We start from the raw sequence: 17,475 nt of genomic DNA, 5'->3' as shown, positions 1-17,475 counted from the left end.
CAATTTTCCAGTGCCAGTGCACCTGTACCAATGGGGCATGCACTGCATCCTGTGGTGGGGAGGCAATCACAAACGCCTCCTCAATGTATTGGAACATTTGTCCCTTTACCTCAGAGCTGCATTGCAGCTGCACCAGTGCTGGAAAGTTGGACAGGATTGGGCCCTTAGTCATTGCACAGTAGCTGCTTCAAATAAACAGCAGCCAATTAAGTGGAGTGAGGGCAAGAAAACTTCCTACATGATGACATCATGTTTCATTTACCACACAGCCCTGGCAGGAGAAAAGGAAGGGATGTAGGGTGGCTACTTTTGGTGACATCCATGCAATTTTTATAGCATTCAACTTTTTAGCCTCTATCATTCCATGATCACAGCAATCAGATAACAAGAATACTTTCAAGTTCGCTTTAAGGGAATTGTGTTGTATTTTTAAGGCATGGAATTTAAAGGATCACTTCCATTCTTCAGGTAAAGACTGCTGAGTTGGTTATTTTATATGCAAACATCCAATCATCACAGTTTTATATATGAAAAAATTATTCCTCAGGAGATCATTTGCTGTGTGCAGGCTATGAAAAAGGGAGAGAACCCTTGAAAAGATGGATGGAGAACGCAAGTGACTCTTTACAAGTAGTGGCTGTTCGTAAACTTTCAATGTGCAAAGGATGCAGCGGCAGCCTCTGGGTGCCAGGCAGCTCAGGATTGGGCTGTGAGCAAACAGGAACTTGAGTTCTCTGCCCCGCATGTGCAGTAGGGAGAAGGCAGGAGCAAATAAGTCAGAGGCTTAATGTAATGAGCGCATTACACTCTGTAACACAGAAATTGTTTAAGTTGAATTTTTAATTTTTTATGCAATTCAGAGGCTCTGATTCCAACGATAATCTTAGTTTTTTGTATAATCAACACTTTTTAGTTATCTTAAATTTAGTTATCTTAAATTTTGTGTGCTCATCTATTCACTTGCCAAATGCATTGTAATACAGGTTGTATTATACAACTGAGGGCGCAATCCTAACCCCTTATGTCACTGCTCCAGCACTGCTCCAGCACTGACATAAGGGCAATGCAGCTCTGAAGTAAGGAAACAAACATTCCTTTACTTTGAGGAGGACTCCGTGAGTGACACCTAACTGCAGGATGCAGCACATGTCCCATTGGCACCGCTATGCCAGTGCTTGAAAGCACTGACATAAGGGGTTAGGATTGTGCCCTCAATAGCCTAAATTGCGGCTAAAGTTACTATTGACGCTAGCTGTATTTCTGAAATCCTCACACCAAAATTAATACTGAAATATTTAGATCAGCATGAAATTGTTCAAATTTTGGTACATGGTGTTATGTCTGATCTGGATCAATATATAGCTAAAGAATGATCCACCTGTTATTGAAGAATAATTTTAGACTTCTAAAGAGCTGTGCCTTTTAACAATGCGTCCTTTGTCTTTGTGATATTTCTTGTTTGTGAAGGAGGAAAAATCTGACAAAATGAGCTGGGTTGTGGAAGAATGGAAAGAAGGCCTTTCTACAAGAGTCCTTCACAAGATTCAGGAACTTGAAAGTCAACTTGAGAAGCTTAAAAAGGAGCGACAGCAAAGGCAGTTTCAGCTAGAATCTCTGGAGGCAGCTTTGCAAAAACAGAAGCAGAAGGTACCATCGCTATATAGATGTAAATATAACACTCATTGAAGAGTCAATCTGATATTGTTGGGTTTTTTAAATTGCTGATAATAAGCTCTGAGATTTTGTTTTGATTAAAAATTGACATACTAGAAATGTGTGGGTTGTTGCTTCTAGCAACCTTCTACTGCTAGACCCATTTAATGAATGGTAGTTGCATAAGCTGAGAATGGAAGAGTTCCATGGTCAGGCCGCTTGTGGATATCATATCTTAGTTCTCAGTGAATACAAGAAACAGACAAAGCTCTAAATATGCATGAGATAGCTGTCTCTCATCTGATAGCTTTGAACCAAGTCATTTCATATAACACAGTGATCTGTGTCTTTTTCCTTCATCCTTGGATTTTCTTTTTAAACCAAACAAGAAAGTTGTGTGAGGAGAATATAAGAACAGCCCCTCTGGATCACACCATAGGCCCATCTAGTCTAGCTTCCTGTATCTCACAGTGGCCCACGAAATGTCTCAGGGAGCACACAAGACAACAAGAGACCTATATCACGGTGCCACCCCTTGCATCTGGCATTCTGAGCTAATCCACTTCTGAAATCAGGAGGTTGCACATACGCATCATGGCTTGTAACCTGTGATGGACTTTTTGTCCAGAAATTTGACCAATCCCCTTTTAAAGCCATCTAGGCCATATGCCATCACCACATCCTGTGGCAAGGCGTTCCACAAACTGACTACACGCTGCGTAAAGAAAAGTAAAGCATTGAGAAACTGCTTACTCCAGCAGTTCCCAAAGTCTCTGGGAGTTTGGGAACCAGGGTAAGAGCTTATGGAGAAGGGGCAAAGGTAGCAACACAACCACTGTGATCGTGCCGCTGCCAGGGTCAAAAGAGTTTTGTTTTTTTTAACTTACCCCAGGCATTGCCAGCACTCTGGATGGTGTGGGGAGCCTAAACAAGCTAAACATAGTGATCGCAGCCCACTTCCAGTTTTGTGATCACCATTTTTAGCTTTTTTGAGGCTTCGGGAGGCCTGAAGAGGGATCCATCGGCTCCTGGTACCCTCTGATGGCAGCATTGGCCCATAGGTAAGTTTTTTTAAAAAAATCCTTTGATCCCAGCAGTGGTGTGATCGCAGCAAACACATTGCTGCCTTCGCCATCACTCCACCCCTTAAGGGGACAAAGACAGGGCTTCACTGGCTAGAGAGTCATGATGCCCCATTTTGGGAACCTGTGGCTTAACCCCTTTCCCTTACATGCATTTTTTCTGCCTTTTCGACCGCCCTAGGCTATGAGGAGAAAGGTATGAGACCTTCCCCTATTGGTAGGAAAGTAGGTGAGTGGGAAGGAGTGTGCAAATTTGAGTAGAGAAATAGCAATACAGAAAAGGATTTATCAGCCCCTGCCCCAATCTTCTGCTCTTAGTAGTAGATGTCAGTTGTAGATGTAGATGCTTTTTTAGATTTTTATTTTTAAAGGATAGGAAGCTGTGGGTCAAATTTACTTTAACCCTTGAATACTGTAGGCTGCTTGTCGCACACTTCTGGGAGCACAGATTATCTATGAAGGGCACAGGAGTGAGATTGCAGCTTGTGAAGCTTCCCCAACCACACAAATAACTTGTAGGAGAACCAGGGCCTGCTCCTTGACTCTATTGCACATACACGTCAGTCCTTACTGCTTACACACATAGCAGGGGACAATATTTAAGGACTGCAGCTTGTTAATTTGTAGCTGGTGCCGGCACCAGTTTGCTAGGACCCTGAGGAAAATCTGTGGAAAAAATGAAACCATTTTCAAACACATCCAGTTATAATGTTGAAAGAGCCAGTGAGCTGAATCATGTAAATCTCTCTCTGAATGGCGGTCAAAGTTTCAAAAAAGAGTTTTGGCGAAAAACAGTAATTCCTCTTGTCCCAGAAATGTTTGAGCAAAGTTATTTTCATAAAAGGAGCAGGTTAAAAGCTGAACTGAGTTTGGTTTTTTGTTGTGGACCACTCTGATTAGGTGGACGACGAAAAAAATGAAGGGGCAACACTGAAGAGAGAAAAACAGAGCTTGATGGAGCTATGTGATAACTTAGAAAAAACGAGGCAGAAGCTTTCCCATGACCTTCAGGTGAAAGAATCGCAAGTTAACTTCCAAGAAGGGCAACTTCTTTCTTGCAACAAACATATAGAAAGACTGGAACAAGAACTTAAGAGGTGAGAATCTCTTCTTTGCTCAAGAATCGCTGTGCTCTTCTAACTGTTTGGGAATTTCTCCATGAGGAAATTACTACAGGCAAACAATCTTCCCTGAAGCTTGCCCTGTACTTGGGTTTCCTCCATCATGTACAGCTCCAGGAGAGCATTTGTTGTGTCCTATGTTCATTCTCTATATGCAGGTGACGATGCTGAGTTGCAAGGGCTTTGTGTGACCCGACTATTCTGCGAAATTGTCTGCAATTGCCTCAGAAACAATCTGCAGCCGAAAAAGCAGTAGCCCTCTCTTTAAATGGCTGTGGGGGGGTGGGGGGGTGAGTGGGATCATGCATATGGTCTCTACCCTCCTTGTCCATGTGTGTTCAGATGAAGGCTTGGACAAAGCCTATGTGCATAAAGCAGTATTTCCTAAACCGTGGGTCGGAACCCACCTTTGGGTCACAGAATTATTTTTGGTGGGTCACGAAATGTTTCTGAATTATTAAAAAAATAAAAACAGCTTTGCAAGCAGCCTTGCCCAGATGGCAGAGGAAAATTGCAGCAGCAGACAGTCCGAATGGAGAGAGTGCTCTCGTGGCTAGAATGCTAACTTTTGGTATGAGGTAATCTTCATACTCCCAAATTAAAATGTCACCTATTCCAATTTTCACTAGTAATTGGCATGCCGTAGATCATGCGTAAACCCAGTTTCAACCTTTTGTCTGCCCAGGAAGTCCCTACCTGCACATCTTGCTCTCCAATTCTGCTTTCTGGATACCCTGGAACTACTGTAAAGGTTTGGGAGAACAACCTTGGTCTCCATTTCTAGAGAGAGTCTAGCAAATGTCTACACACATGTACTATCTGTAAGGTCCCTTGCCTCTTCAGGAGCATAGGACCCTGATTATTATTTATAATAATAAAATATTACAGGTTGAGACTAATTATATTCGCATGGGTTCCGTTCAAAGCACTCATGTGGATAACAAAAAACGTACTATAGCAAATCAATTTAAAAAACAAAGTTTTTTTGCTCCATTGATTGAAAAACAGCCTTGCTGACCTTTTGACTCTAAGATAAGAGTCATTAAGAAGACAATCCATCAGCACTTCACTCAGCCCCTCCCTTCACCAATGCAAAGTGATCATCTTTCTTTCATGTGCTGGGGGGAAGGGAGAGGAGAGAGAAGGATTGCAGGAGAGAGAAGGATTGATGGATTGTCAGCCTGCTGCCCTCTCTCTCTCATTAAGGAGGCTATTATTAAAGGACTGTTCAGTTTTTAAAACTGATTTTAAAGGGATGCATTTTCCCCTCCTCCAGGGATCAGCACATTCCTTCTCATTTGCAGGGGCCATTCATGTTCAGTCAAATCTGTGTATAAAAAATGTGTGTATAAATAGGCTGGACCTGTATTTCTTTCTAGACCACTTTTTTTGTCTAATAAAGCTATGTGGGTTGCAATAGATTGTCATTTTAAAAAGTGGGCATGTGCTAAAACTTTTCAGAAGCACTGGCATGAAGCAAATATTAGGAACTATAGAAGCAGTATTCCTGATAGTATGTCTAGCCCTTATTCACACACAGGGATTCTTGCAGAGACTCTTTTCCAGCTTTGCAACTGAATTTATTCAGATGGAGGGCAGAGCCCACTAACATGGTCTTGCTTTTCCACTCTGTGTGCATTCAACTTACCCTGAGTTAAGTGTTTGTAAGGCTTTAATGTGAAAAAGTTTCCCTAAAAGTAGAAATTTGGACCCCTATTACATTAGTAAGTGGTTCTGTGCAAATAATGCAATTCACTTTATGGTACTGTTTTATTTCGCCTATTGAATTTTGATTCTTCTCTGTAGCTGGGCAGCTTTACTTCCATACATGTTTTTTTGCTGAATGCTGTCACTGGTTTTTTACGGATGTATGAAACTGGCAGTGGAAAAATTATGCATTGGCAACCAAAAATTGTTTTATTTTATTGTTTGTGATTCATCGAGGGCAGAAGGCCTCTAGAAGCCAAATGGCAGGATAAAAATCCCTAAGTTAAAAGAAATTAAATTAAAAATCCCTAAATTAGAAAATCTAAGTAATACAGCAGGATCCTTGATCATTTTAACAGATTGTTGCTTTGCTTACTTGTTCTGGCACAACTTGGAAACATGCTCCTAAGCCAGGATTCAGGTAATGAAGCAAAACAATATTGTTGGGCTATTGATCTGTCATAATTTTTCTTTGATGTCAATATTTATGTTAGCATTGTGGGCAGCATCCAGAGCAGCATCTGTTCAAAGAAGCAAGGCAATTCCTTATTCTGTTTGTTTTTTCTTGAAGGACATAAAGAATTTCTGATAAATGATCTCAGTATTGTTTGTAATCTGTCCAAATTTAGCCTTTTTCATGCTCTTTAGGACCTACAGAAAATCGAAGTTTGAAAATCCCTGTCATGCCAATGTTATGTGAAACCTAAATCTTGGCATTCATGTTGGTTTAAGAAGCTTGTTGCCATACTTTCCACTGCTAAACTAAATGTCTATATCTTCATCTTTTTAACAGAATCAAATCTGAAGTGGAAAGAAGTCAGCAGACCCTAGTTTCTGGAGACGCTTCTTTCAGTGGCACACCCCAGAAGAACTTCACTGTTCCAGCACTACCAAGTCACAATGGTACACTTTGTTTTCTTCCTGAATACAACTGTTAAAATAAGTAAATATATCTGCAGTACAGTCCTGTGCATATTTACGCAGAAGAAAGTCCTATCCTCTTCAATGGGACTTACTCAAGGGTAAGTGTGTATAGGAATGCAGTCTCAAATATTCTGCATTGTAACGGATGTCCTTTATTTTAGAATCCCATATGATGCGTAACTGTGCAATGCCACCTTTTTTTAAAATAATAACCTGCACGTTCAGATAATTAAAAGATTTTTTCCACTTGTGCATTAACAGATACGAAGTTTGAAGAACTGCAAGTAAAATACAATAAAGAAGTTGAAGAGAGGAAGAGACTAGAGACAGAACTGAAGAACATGAAGTCTCAAGTAAAATTTGGAAAACCTTGCACAGAATATTTAAATGCAGATGTCTAGATCTAGACTCTAGTTTCCCTAGATTCTCAGGAACTGCCTCTGACAGAAGAAGTCTCTTTTTGACAGAGGAAAGCCCCTTTTGATCCAACAGAATGTATTGATTTAGATCAGGGGTCTCTAACTTTTCGGTTGAATGGCCGCTTCAGATATCTGGCACAGTGTCGAGGGCTGGGGAAAAAAATTTAAATAAATACATTAGAGAGAGAACTTAGATGAATGAATAAATAAATAAATGAGCTCAAATGTCCAGGATTTCTCCAAGCACCAACACAGTCCAACTTAAATGGACCCCCATTCCCCCCACCTCACAAGCACTCCAGTTGTGTTTGTTCAACTGGGCCAGAGGCTCTCAGGGGATCAGAGGCTGGCCACGGGCCGGATAGAGGCTTGTTGCAGGCCCCATCTTGCCCCCGGGCTGGGGTTTGGAGACCACTGATTTAGATGAAAGAGAAGTGCAGTTCCTCATCAAAAGCTAAACAGCTTTCTAGAGATTGAACAGAACATGGGAAGTAGCTCTGACAGATTATAAAACTCTCATATAAAGTTATATACTGTGTGTGTGTGTGTGTGTGTGTGTGTGTGTGTGTGTGTGTATATATATATATATATATATATATATATATATATATATATATATATATATATATATATATATATATATATTCCTTGGCAGGATGATATGAGTTACTGACTCGGTTATCAAAGAATGCACCCAGAGAGTATCCACTCTGTTGTTTGTTTTAGCAGTTGGGTAGTGATTTTTTTTCCTCTGGAAAAGCCTTCTATATTGCATTATGTCAAGTGGTTAATCATATTTTCTTTTAAGAAAACAAATCCCTTGCATCCGCAAAGTACAATGAGTCGCAGAGAAATTGCTCGGCAACAAGCTTCTTCATCCGTGTTCTCATGGCAACAAGAGAAGATACCATGTTGCTCCTCGTCCAGTAATCAAGAAACTCCTACAAGTAGCAGGCTGATTGCATCACATTTTCCCTGGGAACTTGAGGCAACTCCTAGCCACAAAGATCAAAAAGCAGCAAAGAGAGATTTCAGTGAAGGTGTGTCGGGCTGCTGCAGGGATTCTCAGTTTTTTGATCAGCTGAAAATACAGAATCAAGGTACAAGTACTTTGCAAAGTGACTTTATCAAAACAAAAAGTGACTTTATTCAACAAAATTCCAAAATTTTGCACTGTACTAATTTTCCAGTAACATTGGAATGACAGGACATCCTTGCAATACTGATAATACATGGGCTAGCAGGGCTTGTAATTAATCCTAAATATTTACATACACTTTCAGAGACTTGAGACTTTCTGAAGTTCTCAAGACTGAAATATTTTAAAGCATATCACTTATTGGGAGATTAAAAAATCATAGTCCTAATCTAGAAAACAGACATGCTTTTAAATGAAGATTTTTTTCACCACAGAAGTGTTCTACAGGGCAGCATTTTCATTTCGCAAATCAATGCATGTTGAATGTATCTCTCTTTTAATACGCAGAGTTAAGATCTAGAATCCAGCAGTTGGAGCATAACCTACAAGTTCACACCCAAGAAATGAAAGTCCACATGTCAAAATTTCAAGAAATCCAGCTGCAACTGGAAAATACAAAAGGAAAATTAACAGAAAAAGATAAAGCTTTGAACAAGAGCAGGAACGAAATAACTAGGATTACAACACAACTTGACCAAACTACAGCTCTGGTAAAAGTTCTGTCCTGAATCTCATGTGGATGCTTTAATCTAAGGGGTGTTTCACATTCTGGTTTGGATCTTAAGTACTGCACGTGGAAGGAAGTTCCCGCAAGGGCATTTCTGTGTGTCCCCCTCTCCACCATGGCCCCCTGACCATTCAAAAAACCTCTCCTAAGGGAGAGGGCTGGAGTGGGAGAAAGATATTCTCAAAATTGGAGGGAGACGCCTTTATGTATGAGTGGGAACTCCACAGGCACAAGGTGTTGCCCTGTAATTTTGGACCATCCACCTCCTTCCTCTATGCTCTCTGCTTTCCGCCTCAAATTCCTGTGGGTCCCTTGATTCTTGGGGGAGGTTTTCCAGAGGGGCTATTGTGTAGAGGAGAGGTTTGGCTTACCACACAAGTACTTATAGGCAGATACTCGCCTATAAGGCAAAAAATTTCTTCCCAGAAACGCAGCCTGAATCATTGCCTCGCCTTATCTCTTGGGCATGCAAGCAGCGAGGGTTGGGGGAGGCGAGTCAAGCCAGCCAGCCAATCTCTATGTGGGAGGAGGGAGGGAGCGAGTGTGGGACGAGAAAGAAAGCGATCTCTGTGGAGAGGAGGCGTTGTGCAGGCTGGGGCTGCTGCTGAGCATTCGCAGCTGCAGGAGCTCAGTGCGCTGGGCTGGGCTGCACAGGGCAGGACAGAGCAAGGGGCATCTGCCACCGCAGCCATCAGCAGCCCCCCTCGCTCAGCACCATCACCCACAGAGGCATCGGGCACCCAAGACAGAGCAGGAGCGCAGGAGACAATGAGCTGTGTGGGAGGAGGGCGTCTGAGCGAGGGAGAAGCAGTCCTTTGAAAGCTGAGTCCATCTCCTCTTTCCTTCTTGTTTCCCTTCCCCCCCTCCTACTGTATATAAACTTCAAGCACTCCCTTCGAAAGCCCAACTTGCTAACCCCCTCCCCATTTCCCCACAGATGAAGCTGGACAGGGTGGGGGAAGGGGGGAGAGTGATTTTTTTTTTTTAAATAGAAGAGAGAGGCAGCCTGCAGAAGGCTGTACCTTTGTTTCTCAATCCCTCTCCCTGTAATCATTCACCACCAATGAAGTTGTACTGGGCGGGGGAAAGAGGAAGAGTTAATTTTTATAAAAGAAAAAGTTTGAGTGTGTGTGTGTGAGAGAGAGAGAGAGAGAGAGAGAGAGAGCGCGCACTTAAAACAGTTAAGGTTACAATCCTATACTCACTTTCATGGGAGTAAGCCCCATGGACTGTTAAGGGACTTGCTTCTGAGTAGGCATACCTAGGATTTGGCTCTCAGTCTATTCCCTCTTCTTGTTTTCCTCTCCACCTCCCCCCCTTACTGTAAACACTCACACTTCAATCTCTCCCTTGCAAAGCTTTTTGCAAACCACCTTGCTAACCTCATTTCACCTTACCCTCACCAATGGACTGGAGGGGAAAAGTCCCTGCATTTTTGTGTGTGGGGGGGGGGGGCGAGCATCTGTGAAAGAGAGAGAAAAGCACTCTCCCTGTGTTTGTATTCTTTTCATTGGAAGAGTCTTGGAGACCTTGCAAAGATGAAAAGTGCAGGAAAAGCAGAGAGTAGAATTTAAAGTAGAATTATTCTGCAGCAACAGATATTTTAGCCAGAGATCTTAGCTGCATGCTGGCAGGAGCTCGGAAGCACCTGCAACTGCTGCTTAAGAGAGTATGCTTGCACCTGCAGTATCCCCAGGCAATCAGGCATTTATGCAGCAAAGTTTAGCTGCCTCTGAGATCCCATTGCAATGTACTGGGCCAATGCAGGAGCCACTGAAACCCTCCTGGGGGAGAAGTAAGGGATTAGTTGCCATCCCTGAGGTCCCCACCCCCCACTTAGGGTTGTGTGTGAATAATCTTATTGGCTTGCTCTATTGTACTTCACACTTTGGCTTTTTACTAGTTGTGTTCTTGCAGCCTTGCTAGTTGTCTATTGTTTATTATAATATGGATATTTTAAATTAAATTCTTGTATATGTGTTCCTAGAGGCTTTTGATGCTACATTAACCACCGGGGGTGGGGTGGGGGAATAATCTTGTGCTTGAGAAATTATCTCTGAGTATTTTCTTGATCCTTACTAGTAATACATTAAATTTTGAAAGGGTCAGGAGAGAGAATAATTCCTTTAGGTGGAATAGGTGCTTTGATGGCTGCTAATTCTTGCCTTATTTCCAGTGGTCTTCCTTCACCTCACCCTCTTTCAATAGTCAAAAGTGGAGATAAATTGTGAGGTCAGAGCATGCTGAATTTCATAGCAAGAGATTGATAGTGTATTAATGCTTCTTAATAATATATTTGAATTAATTGTAGAATATATTATTTAATTTTTATTTCATTGAATGGGACGTGCCAAAAATTTATGGGCCCTGGCTGCCAAATGACCTTTGTATGCCACTGAGTCAGACACCCCCCTAAGTTTAACCCCAGACTTATCCGAGGGTCATAGACAATTCCATGATTTATGGCTCAAAACCTGCCCTCGACTTATCTGTGAGGTCGACTTATACTTGAGTATCTGTGGTGCTTCGGAACCAGCCTATTGCTTGTAGCATCAAGTGGTGATTTGTATGTGTGAATTGGATATTTCTGAGGGAACATATATAATTATGACAAGCTAATGCATGTGAATCAATTTTGAAGAAACAGTAGTGCTATTTAGGAGATGAAGATTGTATTAATGTGATCTACACAAACAGCAGTTTATCCAATGAAGATAGTTTAACATTTGTCAGGTTTTCTTCCATCGGGAAGCCATATAGTGATGAGTACGCACCCTGCATGTATGAATTGATCAATTGTCTCAAAGAATCTTCTGGAAAGAATACAAGATGAATTGAGTGAACCAATCTTGGAGAGTAATAATGCCCTAACAGGCAAGCAAATGGAGATGTCTGACCACATTTATGAAGCAAGGTTCCATAACTTGTGCCAACTTCATTCACATAACATTCCTTGAACATAAGAAAGGCAGTATATGCATTTTTAAACAAATAAAAAATAAATAATAGCCTTAACTATTTTGATCCTTCTGTTTGAGTGATACAAGGCTCACAGTTTCTCTATATCTTTATGCAATGTCACATGAGGCTTGCTTTTCTTGTTACACTTTTTGTGGCTTCTCTGTTTGGAAGTATTTAGTCGCCATTAGCTCTTGAGCTTCTGCTGTGACTTCTAAACCTTTGTGCAAAGATCTTTCCAAACATTTCCCTTGCATTTCTTAATTATGCTGTTTTCCAGTTGGCTGCCAAAGAAGAAAAGACAAAAAGGCTTTCGGATGAGCTGAATTGTCAGCGACAGAATTCTGAGAGCACCAGACGTTCTTTGGAACAGAAAGTAAAAGAAAAGGAAAAGGAATACCAAGAGGTAAGGCTAATGCCATCACAGCTTATGGCACAAAGCCACAGGACAAGGAAATTCACATGGGAATTGCTTCCCAAAGTAGGCTTATTCTTTGCAAAATGCCCTTCGCCATGTGGGTTCTTGAACATTTGGTCTGAACCTAAGCTTGCTCCTTTGCTCCTGATGCTCTCTGTTTTTGGCCCCTCTGCCAGCAGAGCTGCAATGGCAGTAGCGGAAAGCCTGCTCCTTTACATGCTCTCCATTTCTGGCCCCTCCACCAACAGAGCTGCAGTGGCAGTAGGAGGGCATCTGCTTGTCCCAGATGTTATGCCAGCTGCTGTGAAGAGAGGTGGCAGCCAGGGGTCACTCTTAACATCTGCGGCCCAATAGAGGAGAAAACCCGATTACTTTGTGGTGTTTAATTGTATGTGAACAGCTTTGAGAAGCTCCAGTGCAGGGAACCGCGACCAAATTCCAAAGCTTTCAAGCCAATGTAAACTGAGCCGAAGATTGTGCTCTTAATGTGACTTTTGACATTTCATAGGGTAGCTGCTAAGAACTTGCAAGCAATGTAATTGATTGAGTGCTTCTTATTAGTGCTCTCATTTTTTTTCTGTTTGTAAGCAAGAAAAAGCAAAGTCCAGGACAGATGAAAATATATGCAGGTTTTATTTGACTATTAGCTCTGTTTGGGTTCTGGGAAAAGAATTAAGCCGCGTTCCAGAGATCATTGCATGCAGCACAACGCTGCACCCGTATTGAAATGAACTTTTGCCACTCTTCTTACATTAGTCTTTTGCTTTTGTGTATGTGTGCATCATCAGAATACAGACCAATTTCTTGTAGCATCACTTTTCAATAGACTTGTATTTCTTTATCATTAGATCAGTGTTTCTCAAACTGTGGGTCGGGACCCACTGGGTGGGTTGCGAGCCAATTTCAGGTGGGTCCCCATTCATTTCAATATTTTATTTTTAATATGTTAGACTTGATGCTGCCATGGTATGTGACTGCATCTGGGGAAATGTTACAGATTTGTACTTTGAACAGGCTATATGTATATGTTTGAATAATGATAGTCAATGGGACTTCCTCCTGGGTAAGTGTGAGTAGGATTACAGCCCAAGATTTTTATAAATGTTCCTGCTTGATGATGTCACTTCCGGTCATGACATCACTTCCAGTGGGTCCTGACAGATTCTCATTCTAAAAAGTGGGTCCCGGTGCTAAAAGTGTGAGAACCACTGCATTAGGTGATATCATGAAGGTCATGATATCATGAAGTTCAGCATCAGTGCCTTAAAAATATATACAGTATTTTTCAAAAAATTGCAGAAAAATATTTCGATCTTCCATAGTGTCTATTTTTCGCTTATTAGTACATTATTACAGAAAAAAATTTCGATCTTTCATAGTGTCTATTTTTCACTTATTAGTACATTAGTACATGGACCAGAGGACAAGACTTGAAAACCAAAGTGCGTTTTCCCTGATTTCTGTATCTTGGTTTTTCTTCCCCCCCTATAGATTCTTGGTTCAAAAGTGTCTTGTCAAGTTTCTGACTAATTTTGGTTTTGCTTCATTCTACGACTTTGCTTGATAGGCTAGGATCTGAACACTAATATAAGCTGCAGGCCCCATACTTATTGGAGTAAATCCCCATTGAAACCATTGGGACTTACTTTTGACTAAACATACATAGGATAGCATTGTCTCACTCAAGTAAGATGCTTGCACTAGCACAATTAGTGTGTACAGTGGGACCTCCTAATCCATGGATTTGGCACCCCCAAATTTGACTCAACATGAGTGCCAAACCTGCATTTGGAGGACCTCCAGGACTTCCTGGACATGACCTGAAGTGCCTTCCAGTCATGTCTGGGAGGTGTTCTGAGGCAAGGGGGGGGGTCGTACACAGCCTCCCCATGCCTCAGAAGGCTTCCCAAACACTTTGGGGAGGTACCTCCAGTGGCCGGCATCTCCCACCCCCCGGATTTAATTGTCCCTGAAATTTGGTATCTGCAGGGGGTCCAGCAACAGACACATCACATTTACAGTGGGCCCAATGTAGTACTTTACATAGATAGATTTTTTTAGTGGACCAATTATGCTGTTAGCTTTCATCATCTTGTCAACAAGTTTAGATTGGCGTCTTGTCACTCGGGTCCTCTGCATGGTAACTAGGAAGTTTCTCTAGGGTTTTTTTTGTTTTTCTTTTGGTGGAGTAACAGTTACAGGAACTGTACTAGGAACATATTTGGTTTTGTTTTTCCCCACCCTCAACATTCTAGGAACTGTCTCTCCAACTGAATCGGGTGAAGGCAAAACTACAAGAGGAACTGCATCAAGCCAAGAACAGCTATAATGTCCTCCAAGCAGAACTTGAAAAAGTAGGTAGCTTGAATGTGAAATGTTCACATGACACCGGTGAAGCATTAGGCATCTAATTGCACTCAGTGTTTCCATTATACAGGATCCCTCATCTGGCCATAAACAGAGTTCTCCATTCACTTCAATGCAGAGGACAGTTTTGCATCCACATTGGGATGAATGCACAGAACTCTCCTTGCAATTGAAGTGGTTGAGGGGAGTGTTGCTGGGTAGGGAGGATGTTTTATGAGCTTATCTGAGATCCCATAGGCTCTTTGGTTCAGGTTTATGTAGTGTGTGACATCACATTGAGAGATGTGCAGGACTAGCCACTAGGAGTTGTCATAGCCTTATGGAAAGCTCCATCCACCATGGGAATCAGGCCCATAGCCAGGGAGACAGACCAGGGACAGACTGCACTTGCTCCTGGTGTGGAAGGGATTGTCACTCCCGGATTGGCCTTTTCAGCCACACTAGACGCTGTGCCAGAACCACCTTTCAGAGCGCGATACCGTAGTCTTTCGAGACTGAAGGTTGCCAATACAATACAATGGAAAGGGGCCATAAAATACATAAGCAATTGACTAATATATCTTCAGGTGGTCTTGTAGTGCTAGTAGCACCATCCAAAAGGTAAATGCAGAGGGCTTTTATATCAGGAGGCTCGTTTATCTTTGGACGTCTGTAAAAATATGACTTTATGCAGGTGTGATTCTACAGTCCCGCCTGAAGCACAATCCTATGCATGTCCCATTATATTCAGTGGAACTCACTCCTAGGAAAGTGTGCCTAGTATTGTATCCTAAATGTGTAACTCCTATGCTTGATGGGGAATTAAGATTATACTGGACTGATTCATGCCATTGTGTAACTCCCCCCCCCCCCTTTGGGCCAACCTGATGTATAAAATTTGTTCAGGAGAAAATACTGAAGAAGCAGAGTAAAATGATTCTCTATAGTTTCCTGTTACCTTTGTTTATTATGTGAACCCCTGATCTGCTATTTCAGTCTTTATATCAGACTTTATTCATGCTTTACTCCTGGTAGTTTCCCTGTAGAAGTATTTTCGTACATGGGTTGATTTTGGCAATAGCTCAAGCAATTGATAATCTTGATGGCGAAGGATGTATATTTTTGGAACTTTTTAACACTGGGACCCACTTTTTCAAATGACACTCTTTTGCAGGGGTCTCTATTCAGCCAAAGGGCAAAATAGGAAATATCTAGCACAGTATTGAGGACCGGAAAAAAAATTAATAATAATAATTATTATAGTATAATAATATATACTAATATATATAATAATATATACTAATATAATAATAATAAAGTATTATTATTATTAACAGTATTTATATACCGCTTTTCAACTAAAAGTTCACAAGGCGGTTTACAAAGAAAAATCAAATAACTTAATGGCTCCCTGTCCCAAAAGGGCTCACAATCTAAAAAGATGCAAGTGAATACCAGCAGGCAGCCACTAGAACAGACAGTGCTGGGGTGAGGTGGGCCAGTTACTCTCCCCCTGCTAAAAAAGGAGCACCCACTTGAAAAAGTGCCTCTTACCCAATTAGCAGGGGTAAAATTTAAAAATATAAAATTTAAATAATACATTAGAGATGGAACTTAGATGAATGAATAAATGAATGGGCTCAAATGTCCAGGACTTCTCCAAGCACAAACACAGCCCAAGAAATAAAATACACACTTAAATGGACCCCCATTCCCCAGCCCACAAGCACAACTCTGGTTGTGTTTGGTCAACTGGACCAGAGGCTCTCAGGGGATCAGAGGCTGGCCACGGGCCACATCTGGCCCCTGGGCTGGGATTTGGAGACCCCTGCTCTATTGGGATCCACCTTTACAAGACTTTTTAAAAAGTTTCATTTTACTGGCCATTCAAGCCTTTGTTTTTATCCTATTTACAATGGTGGGGGGCACCTTCTGGAGCATTTGTTGAGCTACATATTCATTGGATCAGGACCATTCTGCTTGCCTTGTGTTCCCCTTTATCTGACCTTCAGTAAGAGCTGAGGCACATTTGCGTACTCATGAATGAACATGCACATTTTCCCTTTTCAAACTTGACCTAGAGAACTTATGCCCACTTTTAGTGAATTAGTTCTCCTCTTATGGCCCTCATTTTGCAGAAAGCACTGCTGGGTATTGCACCACCACCAGGGTGGCTTGCCTGTTCAACCTGCAGAGATCCTTCCTCCTTCCATCTCCCACCTGCAGCTTCTCTGGCCATTGCAGCAACACCTTGGTCTTCAGTAGCTCTTGGGCATGGCAACCACACACTAGTCTCCAGCAGTCTCCATTCCGTCCATCCTCCAAACTCCCTCCTCTTAGTCTCTCCATGCTCCTTCCTTCTACACCTTCTACACTCATGGGTGTATTACATTTCTATTACAACATGCTGCTCTGCTTCAGTTTCCTTAGGGCTCAAGATATTTTCTTTGCCAGCTATCAGCTTGTCAGTTTTGCAACCCACCAAAAATCACTGGTGGGTCCTCACACACAGTTTGGGAACCACTGTAAGATAGTTCGGCATCTGTAGCATAATTTGAAGTTGGCCTAGCCTGTGGATTCATGGCTTTATAGCAGGGGTGCCCAAACCCCGGCCTGGGGGCCACTTTCGGCCCTCAAGGCCTCTCTATGTGGCCCTAAGGGAGCCCCTAGCCTCCAATGAGACTCTGGCCCTCCAGAGATTTGTTGGAGCCCACACTGGCCCGATGCAACTGCTCTCAGGGTGAGGGCAACTGTTTGGCCTCTCAAGTGAGCTGTGGGATGAGGACTCCCTCCATTGCTTGTTGTTTCACGTCTGTGATGCAGTAGCAGCAGGAAAGGAAAGGCTAGCCTTGCTTTGTGCAAGGCCTTTTATAGGCCTTGAACTACTGCAAAACCTTCATTCATTCATAGAAGTTCATCTTTAATATATTCATTTATGTAAATTTATTCAAATTTGAAATGTAAATTAATTCGGCCCCCGACATGGTGTCAGAGAGCTGATGTGGCCCTCCTGCCAAAAACTTTGGACACCCCTGCTTTATAGCAAGAATATGCTTACAACGCATTAAAACACGCTGTCTTTTCCTTATAGGCACTATCAGCAAAGCAGCAACTGGAAAAAAATGCCAATGGCTTGACACT

At 42.0% G+C, this 17,475-nt stretch overlaps 1 protein-coding gene across 1 annotated transcript in view; it reads left to right on the top strand.

The window, feature by feature from the left end:
• Nucleotides 1-1,485: 1,485 nt before the first annotated feature.
• Nucleotides 1,486-17,475, top strand: part of CENPF (centromere protein F) — a 34,388-nt gene continuing 18,398 nt past the window's right edge. The window contains exons 1-8 of the mRNA XM_066611712.1: nucleotides 1,486-1,647; nucleotides 3,636-3,832; nucleotides 6,357-6,466; nucleotides 6,749-6,840; nucleotides 7,715-8,006; nucleotides 8,393-8,595; nucleotides 11,851-11,976; nucleotides 14,244-14,342. Coding sequence (XP_066467809.1) covers nucleotides 1,486-1,647; nucleotides 3,636-3,832; nucleotides 6,357-6,466; nucleotides 6,749-6,840; nucleotides 7,715-8,006; nucleotides 8,393-8,595; nucleotides 11,851-11,976; nucleotides 14,244-14,342 — 1,281 coding nt within the window. The remainder of the gene's footprint in view (nucleotides 1,648-3,635; nucleotides 3,833-6,356; nucleotides 6,467-6,748; nucleotides 6,841-7,714; nucleotides 8,007-8,392; nucleotides 8,596-11,850; nucleotides 11,977-14,243; nucleotides 14,343-17,475) is intronic.

Source organism: Tiliqua scincoides, chromosome 1 (assembly GCF_035046505.1).
Source record: "Tiliqua scincoides isolate rTilSci1 chromosome 1, rTilSci1.hap2, whole genome shotgun sequence".
In the NCBI taxonomy this organism is placed as follows: Eukaryota; Metazoa; Chordata; class Lepidosauria; order Squamata; family Scincidae; genus Tiliqua; species Tiliqua scincoides.
The sequence above is the reverse complement of the archived record's forward strand: the minus strand, read 5'-3'. Positions and strand labels throughout refer to the sequence as shown.